This window comes from Hemitrygon akajei, chromosome 8, assembly GCF_048418815.1.
Source record: "Hemitrygon akajei chromosome 8, sHemAka1.3, whole genome shotgun sequence".
Lineage (NCBI taxonomy): Eukaryota > Metazoa > Chordata > Chondrichthyes > Myliobatiformes > Dasyatidae > Hemitrygon > Hemitrygon akajei.
The window spans coordinates 90,728,967-90,746,612 of NC_133131.1; the positions used below are offsets into that span (position 1 = coordinate 90,728,967).

At 39.0% G+C, this 17,646-nt stretch overlaps 1 protein-coding gene across 5 annotated transcripts in view; it reads right to left on the reverse strand.

Moving 5' to 3' along the window:
* The window catches only part of phf14 (PHD finger protein 14), a 259,027-nt gene that overhangs the window by 222,247 nt on the left and 19,134 nt on the right, over positions 1–17,646 (reverse strand). For all 5 annotated transcript variants that reach the window (XM_073054151.1, XM_073054153.1, XM_073054154.1 and 2 more), the window contains exons 2-4: positions 17,479–17,589; positions 8,721–9,307; positions 4,645–4,789 (exon numbers count right to left, since the gene is read on the reverse strand). In XM_073054151.1, the coding sequence (XP_072910252.1) occupies positions 4,645–4,789; positions 8,721–9,307; positions 17,479–17,589 (843 nt within the window). The remainder of the gene's footprint in view (positions 1–4,644; positions 4,790–8,720; positions 9,308–17,478; positions 17,590–17,646) is intronic.

Below are 17,646 nucleotides of genomic sequence, written 5' to 3' on the forward strand. Positions count from 1 at the left end.
CCCTTCCTGTGCCAGTCTAGAAATGTTAAATCCTGCATAAAAGGCTGAAAAAGATGACTATGTAGAATAGGACTAGAGAGAGAGAAACCATGAAGCCCATTATATTTTCTGAACTGAGCCCATATTCTCAGAGTGTGGCTTATAACCAGATGAACAATTAATTTAGGCAAATGGCAAGGAAGTGCGGAGATGGAGAGATTCTTATTAGAGTTCAACTCCATTGCCACCCATATTGGGCAGTCAGACTGATTATAAAAGTAAGACCAAAAGATAAGACAATGTATGTTGGATGCCCAGTAATATAAACGAAAACTGGGCAAGGCTATACAACCTACCCTTTTAGGTTTTAGAAGGTAAGCCTTATTTAATCCGGGACGTTTGCCCTTCTACAGATAGGATGAAATAATAGAATCTAACAAGTCAAAAAAAAGCTTTAGAAATAAAAATTGGTAAAGATTGAAATAAGTATAAAAATTTAGGAAGTATACACATTTTAACAACATTAATTCGACCTATCAGAGATATGGACAAGGGTGACCACTGTGCTAAACGCTGTTTTGTATGTTTTAAAAGATTAGTAAAATTTTCTCCAAAAAGACGCTTATAATTTGTTACTGTAATGCCAAGGTAAGTAAATTGATTATTTACTACTTTAAAAGGGAGGTTATGAAATTCTAATAATTGTGCTTCTCTATTTATTGGAAAGAGTTCGCTCTTATGTAAATTAAGTTTGTATCCCGAAAGCTGGCTGAAGTTGTTAAGGAGTGAAAATATCGGGGATAAGGAGGTAGTCAGGTTTGATATAAAAGGTAAAAGATCATCAGCATAAAGAGACTTTGTGCTCAGCACCCCTCCCCCCCAAATCCCTGTCAATTCAGCGCAACTACGAAACGCAATTGCCAATGGCTCTATGGCCAGATCGAAAAGTAAGGGACTTAAAGAGCACTCTTGCCAGGTGCCACGTTTAAGATTGAAAGGTTGGGATCGCTGAGAATTAGTCAAGACAGAAGCAGTGGGGTGTGAATATAACAATTTAATCCATATAATAAAACTTTGTCCAAAAGCAAATTTTTCTAAAACCACAAAAAGATAATTCCGCTCCACACAATCAAATGCTTTCTCCACATCTAGAGAAATGACACATTCAGGAATCCCAGCTGAAGGTGAGTATAAAATATTAAATAGACACTGTATATTAAAAAAAAAGAGAGGCAATTTTTAATAAAACCAGTTTGGTCTTCAGAAATAATTAAGGGTAGAATGATCTCCAATCTACAGGCCAAAACTTTAGCCAAAATTTTAACATCAACATTTAGCAAAGAAATCGGCCTGTATGAGGAACATTCTATTGGATCTTTGCCTTTTCTCGGTAAAAGAATGATACATGCCTCATTAAATGATGCTGGCAATTTACCATGTTTAAATGAGTCAGTTAAAACTAACATTAGTTGAGGAAAAAGCAGTGAGGAAAATGATTTATAGAATTCTGCAGAGAACCCATCAGGTCCTGGAGATTTACCAGACTGCAGTACAGAAATAGCTGAGGATATTTCCTCTAGTGATAATGGTTCATTCAATTTTGCTTTAAGATCACGAGAAAGCGTAGGAATATTTCAACTATTTAAGAAATGCTCAACAGAATTATTATCATTTAGAGATTCAGAAGTATAGAGTCGAGAATAGTAATTCTGAAATGTGTCATTAATTTCAGAATGATTCTAGGTCATGTTCCCATTTTCCATTCAAATTTTTGTTATATGTTGTTTAACTTTTGAGCGTCTTAGTTGGTTGATTAATTTACCAGATTTATCATCACGGATATAAAACCAGCTCTTACTTTCCAAAAATTGGCGTTCAACTGGGTGAGTGGAAATAAGGTCAAACTTAGTCTGAAGTTCCACTTGTTTCTTATACAGCTCCTGATTTTTAGTCTGGGCATATAGTTGGTCTGTTGCTTTAATTTGATTGACCAGATCTAATCGCTCTTTATGGGCCTTTCTATTCAAATTCACAGTTTATGAAATTATTTGACCCCTTGGGTATATTTTCATAGCGTCCCATGACTTTTCATGACTTGAGGTTTCCGATGACGTGTTAGTATTTAAAAAGTTATTTGGTTCTCCATAAATTTTACAAAGTCATTATCTGACAAGGTTGGATTAAAATGTCAATGTTTATTCATTTGGGGGAAACCAGGGAGAATTATAGACAGGGTGACTGGGGCATGATCAGAAATCAATATACTCAGATAGTCACAAAAAGCGAACAGATGGAATCAACTGATTATTAATTAAAAATCAATTTTAATGAAAGTAACGGACATGTGAAAAAAAGAATAATCTCTCACATTTGGATGGAGAAAATGCCATACATCGGAGATACTATAATTGGAAAGGAAAGACTGAATTGATAAAGCAGATTTACTTGGTAATCGAGGAATAGAGGACAATTGATCCAAAACTGGATGTAACCAACAATTAAAATCACCACCCAATATGAGAGAGTATGAACTCAGCTCAGGCAATAAAGAGAAGAAACGATCAAAAAACTCCACATCATCCGAATTGGGGGCATATAAGTTAGCCAAGACTACCAGTGTGTTGTATAATTTCCCCAAGACAATAATAAAACAACCATTTGTATCAGATACTTTGTTATGAAGCTCAAAGGGAACATTTTGATTTATAAGAATTGAAACTCCCCCCTGGCTTTAGCCTGAAAAGTTGAATGGAAGTGCTGCCCCACCCATCTTGACATAAGATGAGAATTATCAGAACTACGAATATGTGTTTCTTGCAAAAAAGCAATTGCTGCGTTAAGCTGTTTAATATGTGAAAACACCTTCCTTATTTTAACAGGATGATGCAATCCCTTAACATTCCAGCTTACAAAATTTAACGGACTAACCATTGTCCTTTTTTAAAAAAAGATAGAGGATAGTAGGCATAAGCATTGTCAGAAATTCAAGTAACAACTTTGTGCAAAAGTATAAAACAGGACAGAAATATGTCCTGAACAATACAAATGTCTAAAGGTTCTATGAATAATATAGGCATTAGAGTTCCCTCAGCCCTCTTGTACCCCACGACGAGAGCTACCGAAAAGCAGCAGCAAGCTCTTCAAAAAAAACAAACACCTCATAATCCCACTTCCTGTTTTTTAACATCATCAGCAGCTCCATTTTGCATCAATTAAAAAGAAATTTTGGCACTACAAACTAAAGTTATACATAATGAAAAGAAAAACGATTCCACCAAAATTAGTTAAGTTTAACTCCTGGTAAGAAAAAATATAAAAACAAGTAAACAGATTTTACCCAATAACCTATCCGTAAGAAACTACAAAAAAAAATTACTGACTTAAGAAAGGTCAGGGAAAAAAAGACCCAAAAAAAGTACATCTCCATCAATGTAAGTAATCAGACCGAACCAGAGGGAGTCAAAACCACAGGGAAGTCATCAATAAATTTCTGGGCTTCTGAAGCCGAATTAAACCACCTTTTGCCTCCACTAGTAAGAATTATTTGAAGGCCAGCTGGAAATTGAAGGGAAGGCTTGAAGCCGCGATTATATTATTCTTTCATGACTCCTTTAAACTCAGCTCACAGACTCAGAACTTGGGGAGCATAGTCCTTGACAACACAAATTGGTTGACTCTTATATTCCAACTTCCCTCTCCAACAGGCTTCCCTAACGAGGAGATCTTTAGTCTGGTAGCGATGAAAACAAATAATTACTGGATGTGGCCTGTGTCCCGGCTCTGGGATAAGCCCTAAAGTGCGAAGAGATCTGTCTATCTCAGGTGGGATAGAAAGTATATTGTTCCCAAAAATCTCATATAACAGAGTAGAGAAAAATTTGACAGGAGATCCATGTTCAATAAGCTCTGGCAAGCCGAGAATACGTAGATTTTAACATCTGCTCCAACTTTCCAAATCAGTAACTTTGGATAATAGCTTGCTGTTATGATCTCTCAAGTCGAAACAAATGCTTTCCAGCTCTTAAAAACGGTGGTAGACTCGAGATGTGATAAGCATTGGGCATGATCCTCCACTATGGACTTAATTTGATCCAATTTCAAATTCACTGAACTGACTGAAGACTTAAATTCAGCTATTATCTCCTGTCGGTGCTGCTCTAAAATCAAAATAATGTTTTCACCTGAGGGGCCAGCGACAGGAACTTCTTTCTTCCCCAATTTGGTGGTCTTTGAAGTCATTGTAAAATAGGCGTATTTGCAGGCAGAAAGGAGAATAAAAGTTTAACACTTTGGAGTGAAAACAAGGGAGAGAAAGAGTGCAGAGATAAGAAATAAAACGGAGCGATATCTTTTAGCCACTAAACCATCGCCATCTTGACTCGGAGTCTGGTGAACATATCCTTGATTTGCATAGAAATGGGTGAGCAACAATTTGGAAAATGGAACAAACATACTGAGTGGCACATTGGCAGCAATGGAGATGAAGCCACAATACTTTGTGACCAGTATTGTCCAACATAAATTCATGTCAAACATGCCCAGTACAAAGATAAATGCATGCATATCTTTGGCACTTTTGTTCAAATTTTAGTATGAGGTTTATTTTGTCAACAAATTAAAATTATTGTTTTATACATGCCTGAATACTGAACGCATATAACTTACCTTCATGTACAGTTACTCCACAATTGTCACACTGGACAATTTCATCTGCATCTTCACTGTTATCTCCAAGACAAACACAGCAAATCTGTACAAAGTCCATTTTCTGAGAACTGAAGTTTTGGTCTCTGTCTGTTGAAAAGGAATCCTAAAACAAAATACAAAAATGCATTTTGAATTGCATCAAAACTGTTTCAGAAAGCAGAAATTATTTCTGTAGTCATCTGTGATAATTTAATTCAATGCTATTTGTCAGAAATTGATGATAACTTCAGGCTAATTTTCAAGGAAATCAGTTCATAATTAATGAATAGCATCTGCAAATGAAGGATGACAGACCTAAGAGTCCTTAAAATTCTAAAGGGACTCAATGGAATACGACACAGCTTTTTCCAGTTGCCAGACATCTCGACATGGGGCAACCTATATAGTCAATTAGAATAATTTCTACCTCATAAACAAACTGTAACTACTATAAATGTTCTTTTAAAATGAGTTAAAAAACACACACACACACATTAAAGGATACACTGCTAGCAGAGATGCAGCAAGGAGATCCCCATATAAAGCTTTGCTAACAATATCAATCACATGGGCTATCGAACCACTTCGGTGTTGTAAATTTTTGCTAGTGTTTAAATGTGAAGTTTGGCCAAGTATGGAGTTAGCAACTAATAGAAGCAAAGTAAATTTAACCCTTACAGAATTCACAAATCACTGAAATGTGAGACATGCAATAAAATCTGCTCAAGGAACTTGTGAAAAAAGCAAATGAATAAACTATTTTTTTCTACTTGCATTTCTTGACACACTGCTTCACGTTACAGAAAATCATAAGGAGAACCATTGTATAGGAATGAGCACACTTCCACCCACCACCTCTCCAATCCAGGAGTCACCTGTACAATATACTTCAATTGAAAATTCAGTCATTGTTAATTCAGGTAAGCTGAGATCATGGACCCACTACATACTGCCCTATTATTTACAAAAGAACCCAAAATGGCACAAAATATTTATGCTAGAAATCGGAATGCAGGTTCTTATGTATCTTGTTTAGCCCTAATGTCATATCCAGCTCCTGGCAAAAAAAAATAACCAAACAGCATTGGAGTTGCTTACACCCAAAAACAAATTCTATAACTAGACTTCTATAGTTCTCTAACAGACCCTCACTCAGTTTAGCTTGTCTGACAGCAATCAGAAAAAGGAATCGGCTCTTAGAGCCCATGGAACATCCACACATATACTGACTTCAAGAGAGAGGCAGGCAGCTTCCACAAGTCCTCGTGCAAGTCTTCGTCAGTGAGAAACAAGTCAGCAAGGAGATCCTATTTGCTGGGTGGGCAAGAATACCTCTGCTCATAGAACGTAACAGCATGGGAGTGGGAAGAATCCTGCAGTAATGAGAATCCCAAAATAGTGATTTAAGAAATGTTTTGCCCTCATGAAATGTCATTGTATCCTAAACACAACTGTTTACACCTGCACAATGAAGATCCTTTTCAGAAAGTAAATTGTTTTTCAAAAAAAAGTGAGTGAGATATCACTTATGGGTGATAGGACTGGCTCAGGAAAAGCTTGGTCAGAGTGGAAGTTGGGCTGAAGGGTCCATTTCCATGCTGTATAATTCTATTATTCATCAGCAAAGAGATATTGCAAGGGGCCAGGATTTATTCAATCATGTGCCCAAGGTCCTACAAAATAGAATGTGGGGTTCCCATCTAATTATTGGTATAGTACATTGGCTTAAAAATTGGAACATGAACAGCATCACTTGGCTTGCACTGAGGGCAATGATTGTGCAAACATATTACAGGAAGTATTTTTCAGTCAGCAAATCCTTTATGGCTGTGCTGACAATGCTTCCCTCCTCTATTCAACTAAGAAATGGAATATGCATTCAAAGGAATGCACCTGCAGAAGCTACCTTCTCGTTCCTGGTGTCCTTCAGACTGCATCTCATAGTCTGGAGGCTCTTGATCTGTTTGCTGCTCCTGTTCTGTCACCAGTGGCTAATTTTGGTTTGATTCCAACACCAACACACTGAGCACGGGGGCCCCCTGGGGCTGTGTGCTCAATCCACTGCTGTTCTCTCTGCTGACCCATGAATGTGCAGCAATACACAGCTCGAATCACATCAAGTTCACCGATGACACGACCGTGGTGGGTCTCATCAGCAAGAACGATGAGTCAGCATACAGAGAGGAGGTGCAGCGGGTAACGGACTGGTGCAGAGCCAACAACCTGTCTCTGGATGTGAACAAAAGAGATGGTTGTTGACTTCAGGAGAGCACAGAGTGACCACTCTCCACTGAACACTGACTGCTCCTCGGTAGAGATCGTTAAGAGCACCAAATTTCTTGGGTGTTCACCTAGCAGAGGATCTCACCGGGTCTCTCAACACCAGCTCCATAGCCAAGAAAGCCCAGCAGCATCTCTACTTTCTGCGAAGGCTGAGAAAAGTCCATCTCCCACCCTCATCACATTCTACAGAGGATGTATCAAGAGAATCCTGAGCAGCTGTTTCACTGCCTGGATCAGGAACTGCACCGTCTCGGATGGCAAGACTTTGCAGTGGATAGTGAGATCAGCTGAAAAGATCATCGGGGTCTCTCTTCCTGCCATTACTGACATTTACACCACACGCTGCACCCACAAAGTTAACAGCATTGTGAAGGACCCCACACATCCCTCATACAAACTCTTCTCCCTCCTGCCATCTGGCAAAAGGTACTGAACGAAGCATTCGGGCTCTCACAACCAGACTGTACCAACAGTTTCTTACCCCAAGCCATCAGACTCCTCAATACCCAGCGTCTAGACTGACATCTATATCATTTATTATTATATTGAAATTTGTCCTCTACTGTGCCTATTGTCTTGTTTATTAATTACTTATTTATTCGTGTAGCACCATGGTCCTTTTGGAACTTTGTTTTGTTTTTACTGTGTACTGTACTAGCAGTTTATGGTCGAAATGATAATAAAAAGCAACTTGACTTGGCTTGATTCTGCAGTGATAAAAGTTCTGTGGCTGCTTAGTATGTGCTGAAGCATCCAAAGACTGATACAGGCAACAAATTCTTATCTTGAGACCACTGTTAACAATTGAAAGCATTAAACATTAGTTTCCCCCAGTTCCATGTGCTTCCTCAGAACTTACCACTAAATATCAGGAGATTACTCTGCACCTTGAGTTGATAGAAACATTTCTTGTCGATTAAAATGTTTTGTTCTTAGTAAGATTCTCTATAGGCTTAAACATATACAATCGTTATCTGCACTTGTGAGAAGCCATCAATACTGGAAAATACCAGTGTCCAAGATGTCATCATTATGTCAATGAAATCAAGATATTCAAAATCTATATTTTGTGAAGATTATCACAGTAGCATCTGAGAATGTTCCCATACAATTGTTCTGTGGAATTTTATACCACAAGTTTACATTGACAGAAAAAGAAAGACATTTTGCAAATAGCAGCACTAAGAGCTACAGGGATGATGCCTGGAAAAGATCAGGGATGCCAATGTATTCTATGGTAAGTGATCAATGCAATTTCATTACAAACTTGCCAATTCTTGGAAATGATCATCATCTGCTCAAGGTAAAACAGAATTTTACACAATTAACATCTCCAAAACATGCACCATCAGATCTAATTTTAGGCATGGATGACAAACAGCATACTATCCTATAAAGTTTAAAGATTAAAAATTAGAAATCGACCGACGGTATTTCTTTTTCACTGTAACAGAAGTTTTAAGAATCAAAATTATTCATTTTCAACTGACTGCTTAACCCTCTGTGGACTAGAAAACAAAAGGTTAGGGAAGTCTCTGATTATTTCCAGTGAGTCATATTTGAACAAATAAAAAACTCCAGATCTCATAAAATGTAGTACCTTGATAAAAAAAAGTGCTTTTGTAAATAAATTTGCAATGGCTGACCATGTACAGATTACGCTTGAATTTAATCTTTACAGCATTCTCATCAGTTTTTTTAACATTATCTTTTTCTCCTGTATATTCAAACAGCCAAAAGTTATCTTTATGAATAATGATTAAACACAGTACCTCATAATTCTTATTCTGGGACAGAAAACTGTCAGTCGTTCCTTCTGTCTTGGCAGCATTTCGATTAGATGGCCTGTTTTTTCTTCTAATTCGCTTATCATCCTCACTGGCACTGCTGCTGTCTTCATCATCAGGATTGCCCTCATCACTGTCACTGATATCATCCTCACCACCACCTTCATCATCATCATCATCATCATTTACACCTTTTCCTTTCTTTTTCTCACAAGGCCGCCAATCATTATCATCTTCACTGTCATAATCATCAAACCCATTCAATTCTTCCACTGATATCATGTCAAGCATTGTTCTCTTTTTACGTAGATTCCACTTCTTTTGTCCATCGTTTGATTCATCTGGTGCAACGTCATCCATGGATTCTTTAGTTTTCTTCTGACTGGTTTCATTTTCAGTTTCTTCTTTGATTATAGGTTCTTCTGCTTGATCATCCTTGCATTCAACAATCTTTTCATCAATGGTAACCTTTTTATCCTGCTCTGAGTCTTCCTCACTGCCATTTTGTCCTCCCTCACTCTCCGAACCTTCTTCACTGTCCTTACCAGCACTTTCCCCACTGCCATCAGAATCTGTTACAAGTAAGAAACATTTTTGCATTTTTAAATAAGCAAATAATTCCCATGTAATTGATAATTATGTTAAGTATGGATATTGTAATTAATATTAACTAGGTTAGCTTCAAAGATGGCTGCTTTGCCATTGGAGCATCTGATTAATAATCTAAAGATGTTTTACTAATTATCACAACACTATTGAAATACTAAAAGGAGATATTCTGTGATGCAGAACTGTCTCATGCCTTTAGCATTGGAAAATTACAAATATTTCAGAAACAGCAGGTGTAATCTAAGACCATAAAACCATAAGACATTGGAGCAGAATTAGGCCATTTGGCTGATCATTGCTACCCATGCCACGTGCTAATGAGGCTAGAAATAGTAAGATTATACAGTTTAAGACGGGGCTAAGGAGTTAGGAGTAGAATTAGGTCATTCAGCCCATCAAGTCTGCTCCAGTATTCAATCATAGCTGATCCCGTATCTCACTCAACCCTATACACCTGCCTTCTTGCCATAGCCTTCGATGCCCTGACGAATCAGGAAACTATCAACTCCCACCTTAAATATACAAATGGACTTGACCTCCATCGCAGTCTGCGGCAGAGCATTTCACAGATTTACTACTCTGGCTAAAAAAATTCCACCTTACCTCTGTTCTAAAGGGTCATCCCTCAAATTCGAGACTGGGTCCTCTAGTTCTGGATACCCCCACCATAGGAAACATCCTCTCCACATCCACTCTATCTAGTTCTCCCAACATTCGGTAGTTTCAATGAGATTCCCCCCACATTCTCCAAAATTCCAGTGAGTACAAACCCAAAGCTGCCAAACACTCCTCATATGTTAACCCCTTCATTCCCAGAACATACTCATGAACTCGCTCTGCTGGACTCTGTCCAATGACAACACATCGTTTCTGAGATATGCAGCCCAAAACTGTGACAATACTCCAAGTGCAGCCAGACTAGTGTTATCAGAAAGCCTCAACATTATCTCCTTGCTTTTAAATTCTCTTCCCGTTGAAATAAATGCCAATGTTGCATTTGCCTTCTTTACCACAGACTCAACCTGTAAATTCACCTTCTGGGAGTCTTGCACAAGGATTCTCAAGTCTTTCTGCACCTCTGATGTTTGATCCTTCTCCCCATTTACGTAACAGTCTGCACTATTGTTCTTTTTACCAAAATGCATTATTATACATTCCCCAATATGGAATTTCATCTGCCAATCCTTTGCCCATTCTTTCAATTTGTCTAAGTCCTGCTGCAACTGCAGTGCTTCTTCAGCACTACATACCCCTGCACCTATCTTCCTATCATCCACAATCTTTGTCATAAAGCCATTAACTCCATTATCTAAATCATCGACAAACAATGTGAAATGTAGTGGTCCCAACAGTGAACTCTGAGGGACACTAGTCACTGGCAGCCAACCTGAAAAGGCCCCTTTTATTCACACTCACTGTCTCCTGCCTACCAGCCATTCCGCTATGCATACCAGTATCCTTCCTGTAATGCCAAAGGATTTTATCTTGTTAAGAGGTCTTATGTGTGACACCTTATCAAACACCTTCTGTATATCCAAGTAAATGACATCCACTGTCTCTCCTTCATCCACCCTGCTTGTTACTTCCTCAAAGAACTCCTACGAATTTGCTAAGCAAGATTTCCCTTACCAAAACCATACTGACTTTGACTGATTTTGTCATTAGTCTCCAAGTACATCGAAACCTCATCTTTAATAATAGACTCCAACAATTTCCCAACCACTGAGGTTCAGCTAATTGGTTTATAATTTCCCTTCTTTTGTCTTACTCCTTTCTTAAAGAGTGGAGAGACATTTGCAATCTTCCAGTCCTCCAGGACCAGAGTCAAGTGATTCTTGAAAGATAATAACTTATGCATCCATTATCTCTTCAGCAACCTCTCTCAGGAATCTGAAATGTAGTCCATCTGGCCCAGGTGACTTATCCACCTTTAGACCTTTCAGTTTGCAAGGACTTTTTCCTTTGTAATATGCACTCACAGACCTCTGGCATACTGCTAGTGTCTTCCACAGTGAAGGCAGATGTAAAGTATCCATTAGGTTTATCTGCCATTTTTTTGTCCCCCATTACTGCCTCACCAGCATAATTTTGCAGTGGTCCAATATCAACTCTCATCTCCCTTTTACTCTTTATATAACTGAAAGAACTTTCGGTATCCTGTTTTATATTACTGGTTTGTCTGCCCTCATATTTCATCCTTCTCCCCTCTTAGAGCTTTTTTAGTTGTCTTTTGTCGGATTTTAAAAGCTTCCCCATCATCCAACCTCCCACTCACTGTTGCTACATTAAATACCTTTTCTTTAGCTTTTATACAGTCCTTAACTTCCTTTGTCAACCACAGCTGCCTATCCTTTGTCTTGTGAACTTCAGCCATCTCTGCTCTGCTAATCATTCCCACCTGCATCCTCTTCCAATCCACCTGAGCAAGCTACTCCATCATGCCTCTGTAATTCCCTTTGTTCCATTGCAATATTGATACATGTGACTTGTGCTTCTCCCTCTCAAATTATAGTATGAATTCAATCATATTACGATCACCATCTCCAAAGGGGTCCTTTAGATTAAGCTCCCTAATAAGATCTGGGTTATTACACAATACCCAATCTAAGATAGCCTTACCCCAAGTAGGCTCAAGCACAACCTGCTCTAAAAAGCCATTTCATAGGCATTCAACCAATTCCCTCTCTTGTAATCTGACGCCACCTGATTTTCCCAATCCCCTTGCATATTGAAGTCCCCCATTACAATTGTGTCATTACCCGTATTACATGCCTTTTCCAGCTCCCTTTGCAATTTCAAACCTACATCTTGGCTACCATTTGGAGGCCTATAAATGATTCCTATAATGTTTTATTTACCCTTTTTGAAGATGTAATTCCATCTCTTACCAACAGAGCCACACAACTGTCTCTGTCTTCCTGCCTGCCCTTTCAATACAAAGTATATCCTTTGATGTTAAGCCCCCAACTATACCCTTCTTTCAGCCACGACTCAGTGATGCCCATGTCATACCGACCAATCTCTAATTGTGCTATTAGTTTGTCCACCTTATTCTGAATGCTATGCACATTTAAATACAGTACCTTCAGTCCTGCATTCTTTGTTTTTTTAAATTTTGCCTCTGTAGTACAATTTAACACTTGTCCAGTTTGCATTTGTGCCCAATCACTGGCTTGTCCTTCCTTACATTCATGATTACACCCTTCATCTACTTGTAAACCTGCTGGCTCATCCTCTGCTCTATCATGCCCGTTCCCATCCCCTCCATATTAGTTTAAACCACTTCCAACAGCTCTAATCAATCTGCTCACAATAATATTGGTCCTCCTCAGATTCTAGTCCATCGTTGTTGTACAAGTCCCACCTGCCCCAGAAGAAATTCCAAACATCCAGAAATCTGAATCCCTGCCCCTTGTTCCAATTCTTCAGCCATGCATTGTTGACTGAGGGAGGGCATAAGATTTTGGATCATTAAACTCTCTTCCAGGGAAGGTGGCAGCTTTACAGAAGAGATGGCTTGCATCTGAATTGGAAAGAGACTAATATCCGCATGGGAAAGTTTGCTAGCACTGCACGGTGAGGATGGGATCTAGGGTTAAACTAGGGTTCCAGGGGGATGGGAACCAAAATACCAGAATAGTTAGTAGAGAGGTTGTGGAGATGGATGTTGTTGAGCTAGACAAAGTCAGAAACCAAAATTTTGTGCATGCTGTGACTAGTATCCTGAGCTGTATATACTTCAATGCAAGAAGTATTGTAAGAAAGGTATTTGAGCTCAGAATATGGATCAACATCTGGAATTATGATATTGTAGCCATTAGTGAAACTTGGTTATAGGAGTGGAAGGTCTGGCAGCTCAATATTCTGAGTTTCAGTTGTTTTAGATGTGACAGAGCAGGAGTGATTACAGGAGAGACTGGCATTACTTATCAGGGAGACTGTCACAAGATTGCTCAATCAGGACAGATTGGAGAACTCGTCTAAATAAGCGTTAAGGATAGAACTGAGAATTAAGAAAATTATAACCAAGCTAATGGGGCTATATCACAGACCACCCAGCAGTCCGAGGGATCTAGAAAAAACAACTTGCAGAGAAATCACAGACTGGTGCAAGAAACATAAGGTTGTGATAGTGGGTGATTTTAACTTCCTACATATTGGATGCTCATAATATAAAAGAACTAGATAAGATACAGTTTGTCAAATGTGTTCAGGGAAGTTTCCTTGATCGGTATAAAGAAGTCCCAATGAAAGAGTGTGTGATTCTTGATCTGCTATTAGTAATGAGACAGAGCAGGTGACAGAAGTTTATGTAGAGGAATACTTTGCATCTAGTGATCATAATGTTATTAATTTAAAGTAAATATGCAAAAAGATAGGTCGGGTCCACGGGTTAAGATTCTAAATTTAAGAAAGCCAATTTTGATTGTATTAGGATCTGGATTGTGGATTGGGATAGACTGTCTTCTGGCAAAATCATACTTTATAAGTGGGAGGCCTTTGAAAGTGAAATTTTAAGAGTATAAAGCTTGTATGTGCCTGTCAGAATAAAAGCTAAAGATAACAAGTATAGTGAACCTTAGTTTTCAAGAGATATTGGTTAATGCTATTGCTATGCACCTCCTTGGTTAAGAAACCAAGGAGGTGCATAGCAAGTATAGGTAGGTAGGAACAAATGAGGTACTTATGGAGTATAAGAAATGCAAGAGAACACTTAGAAAGAAATCAGGAGGACTAAATGAAGGCCTGAGGTTGCTCTAGCAGACAAGGTGAAGGAGAATCCTAAGGGATTCTACAAATATGTTAAGAGCAAAAGGATTAAATTGGTCTTCCAGAAGATAAGAATGGTAATCTATGTGTGGAGCCAAAAGAGATAGGGAAGATAGACAATAGACAATAGGTGCAGACGTAGACCATTCGGCCTTTCGAGCCTGCACCACCATTTTGAGATCTTGGCTGATCATCTACTATCAAGACCCGGTTCCTGCCTTGTCCCCATATCCCTAGATTCCCCTATCCATAAGATACCTATCAAGCTCCTTCTTGAAAGCATCCAGAGAATTGGCCTCCACTGCCTTCCGAGGCAGTGCATTCCAGACCCCCACGGCTCTCTGGGAGAAGAAGTTTTTCCTGAACTCTGTCCTAAATGACCTACCCCTTATTCTCAAACCATGCCCTCTGGTACTGGACTCTCCCAGCATCTGGAACATATTTCCTGCCTCTATCTTGTCCAATCCCTTAATAATCTTATATGTTGCAATCAGATCCCCTCTCAATCTCCTTAATTCCAGCGTGTACCAAGCCCAGTCTCTCTAACCTCTCTGCGTAAGACAGTCCAGACATCCCAGGAATTAACCTTGTGAATCTACGCTGCACTTCCTCTACAGCCAGGATGTCCTTCCTTAACCCTGGAGACCAAAACTGTACACAATACTCCAGGTGTGGTCTCACCAGGACCCTGTACAAATGCAAGAGGATTTCCTTGCTCTTGTACTTAATTCCCTTTGTAATAAAGGCCAACATTCCATTAGCCTTCTTCACTGCCTTCTGCACTTGCTCATTCACCTTCAGTGACTGACGAACAAGAACTCCTAGATCTTTGTATTTCTCCCTTACCTAACTTTACACCGTTCAGATAATAATCTGCCTTCCTGTTCTTACTCCCAAAGTGGATAACCTCACACTTATTCACATTAAACGTCATCTGCCAAGTATCTGCCCACTCACCCAGCCTATCCAAGTCACCCTGAATTCTCCTAACATCCTCATCACATCACACTGCCACCCAGCTTAGTATCATCAGCAAACTTGCTGATGTTATTCTCAATGCCTTCATCTAAATCGTTGACGTAAATCGTAAACAGCTGTGGTCCCAATACCGAGCCCTGTGGCACCCCACTAATCACCACCTGCCATTCCAAGAAACACCCATTCACTACTACCCTTTGCTTTCTATCCATGTCAATGTCTTCCCCCCAATGCCATGAGCTTTGATTTTACCCACCAATCTCTTATGTGGGACCTTATTAAATGCCTTCTGAAAATCGAGGTACACTTCCTCCACTGGATCTCCCAGCTGTTGCACCTGTATTTACTCAGGGGACAGACACAAAATCTATAGAAGTGAGGCAAAGCAGCATCAACTTCATGGACCTATACAGATTACAGAAGGTGGTGTTTACTGTCCTGAGGTAAATTAAGGTGGACAAATCCCCAGAGCCTGATATGATGTTCCCTCGGACCCTGTGGGAGGCAAGTGCAGAATCTGCAGGGGCCCTAGCAGAGATACTTAAAACGTCCTCAGTGACAGCTAAGGTACCAAAGAATTGGAGAATTATTCCACTGTTCAAGAAAACCTCTAAAAAAAAACCTTGAAATTATAGGCCGGTCAGCCTAACATCAGCAGTGGCCAAGTTATTGGAAGGTGTTCTGAGGGACCAAATATGGAAGTATTTGGATAGACATGGACTGATTACGGATAGTTTGCATGGCTTTGTGAGTGATAGGTCATGACTAACCAATCTTATAGTTTTTCAATGAAGTTACTAGGAAAGTTGATGAAGGCACTGCAGTGGATGTTGCCTACATGGACTTTAGTACAGCATTTGTCAAGGTACCACATGGGAGCTTGGTCAAGAAGGTTCAGTTGCTCAGCATTAAAGATGAGGTAGTAAATTGCAAGGGCTATGGTCCCAATGCAGGTCACAGGGAGTAGGCAGTTTAAATGGTTCGCCACAGAATACATGGGGTGAAGGGCTTGCTGCTGTGCTGTATTTTTCTATGACTCTATGGCTCTATCTTTCCTAAGTAGCCCACAACTGCTCACAATACTCCAAGTGCAGTCTGACCAATGCCCTTTAAAACTTCAGCATTACGTCCTTGCTTTTATCCCAGTGCTCTCAAAATGAATGCTAACATTGCAATCGCTATCCTTACCACTGACTCAAACTGCAAGTTAACCTTTAGGGAATCCTGCACGAGGCCACCCAAGTCCCCCTGCATCTATCATGTGTGAATTTTCTTTCCATTTAAAATAATCTATTTGGCTCTTTGTATCTGCGTCATCATTCAATATGACTATAGCCATTTTTCTTTTAGTCTTAGTGACACTTTTTTGCACTAACCTTTAATTCTTTAAAGTTTATACATCAGTCTTGAATTTACAAAGCAACTTAACTTCCACAAAACAGTCTTCTAGAATTGAATCCCAAAAAAAAAATCACTACTCAGTAGGTCAAAAAATTTCTTCTCAACTCTAACCTAAATAATCAAGCATTATTTTGAGACCATCATCCCTGGTGTCAACTCGTGTCAATGGCCCCTCTTACTCTGAAATTTTGCTTAATCTATGACAAACCTGCCATTCCAGGAATTTATCTAAAGAATCCTGGCACTCTCACTAATATTTTTTTCTCTCTTAGGTGGGGATGCATATCAGTGTCTTCCATCCTATCACATCAAAGCAGTGCCATCCATATTGATATAGTCCTTCAACAATTTTACTTTTACTAATGCTTAACATTTTCAAAGAGATGCTAACTTGTTTACAATTTAATAGTATATCATTAATTACTTCTGAATTATTTTTGATCAGCAAATAAACCATGCACTTCCAAAGAAATTAAAGTTAGACTTTTTTTTAAATACATCGATGTAGAACTTGTTGGTTTATCTTTCCAGGCACTGATGGTTCAGATGAACATTTTTATTAACTGCCATTCTCAACATTCAACCACCATCGCCTCTCTTAAATTCTAATACCTGCAATCTATGAATGATTTTGTAGTTTCTTTCTCACTGGTTTTAAATGGGCCTCCAGGAGGACAATGTATTTATGTCTCAACAGCTGAAAAATTGGGAAAATTATAAATGAGATCTCATACCTTAATTGTTCTCTAGTAATTCTTCCTAGATATAGTTTTGCATATGAACTAGGTTGTTGGATATAAGTGTTCACATGCAAACAAGTTGCCAACGTGACTGATTCTGGATTGTGGAAGCATCAGTAAAAGTGCAGCCTACAATAACTACACCTGAATAAAATAAATTTTCAGAAAGGGGCATGCAACAAAGAATGGAGAAGGTTCAGATCAAAATAAATTCTGTAAGTACATCTTCTATAAACAGCACCCACCTGAAGCATCTCCCACTTCAAAGTCACTGTCATCAGAGCTGTCATAATCTAATGCTTCCAGAAGGGAAGTTGCTAGTGTTTTCACTTGTCTCTTCTTTGGACCACGTTCAACTGCAGAAATCCAGAACCAAATATATTCAATAAATATGAAATGATTGCTCACAAAAT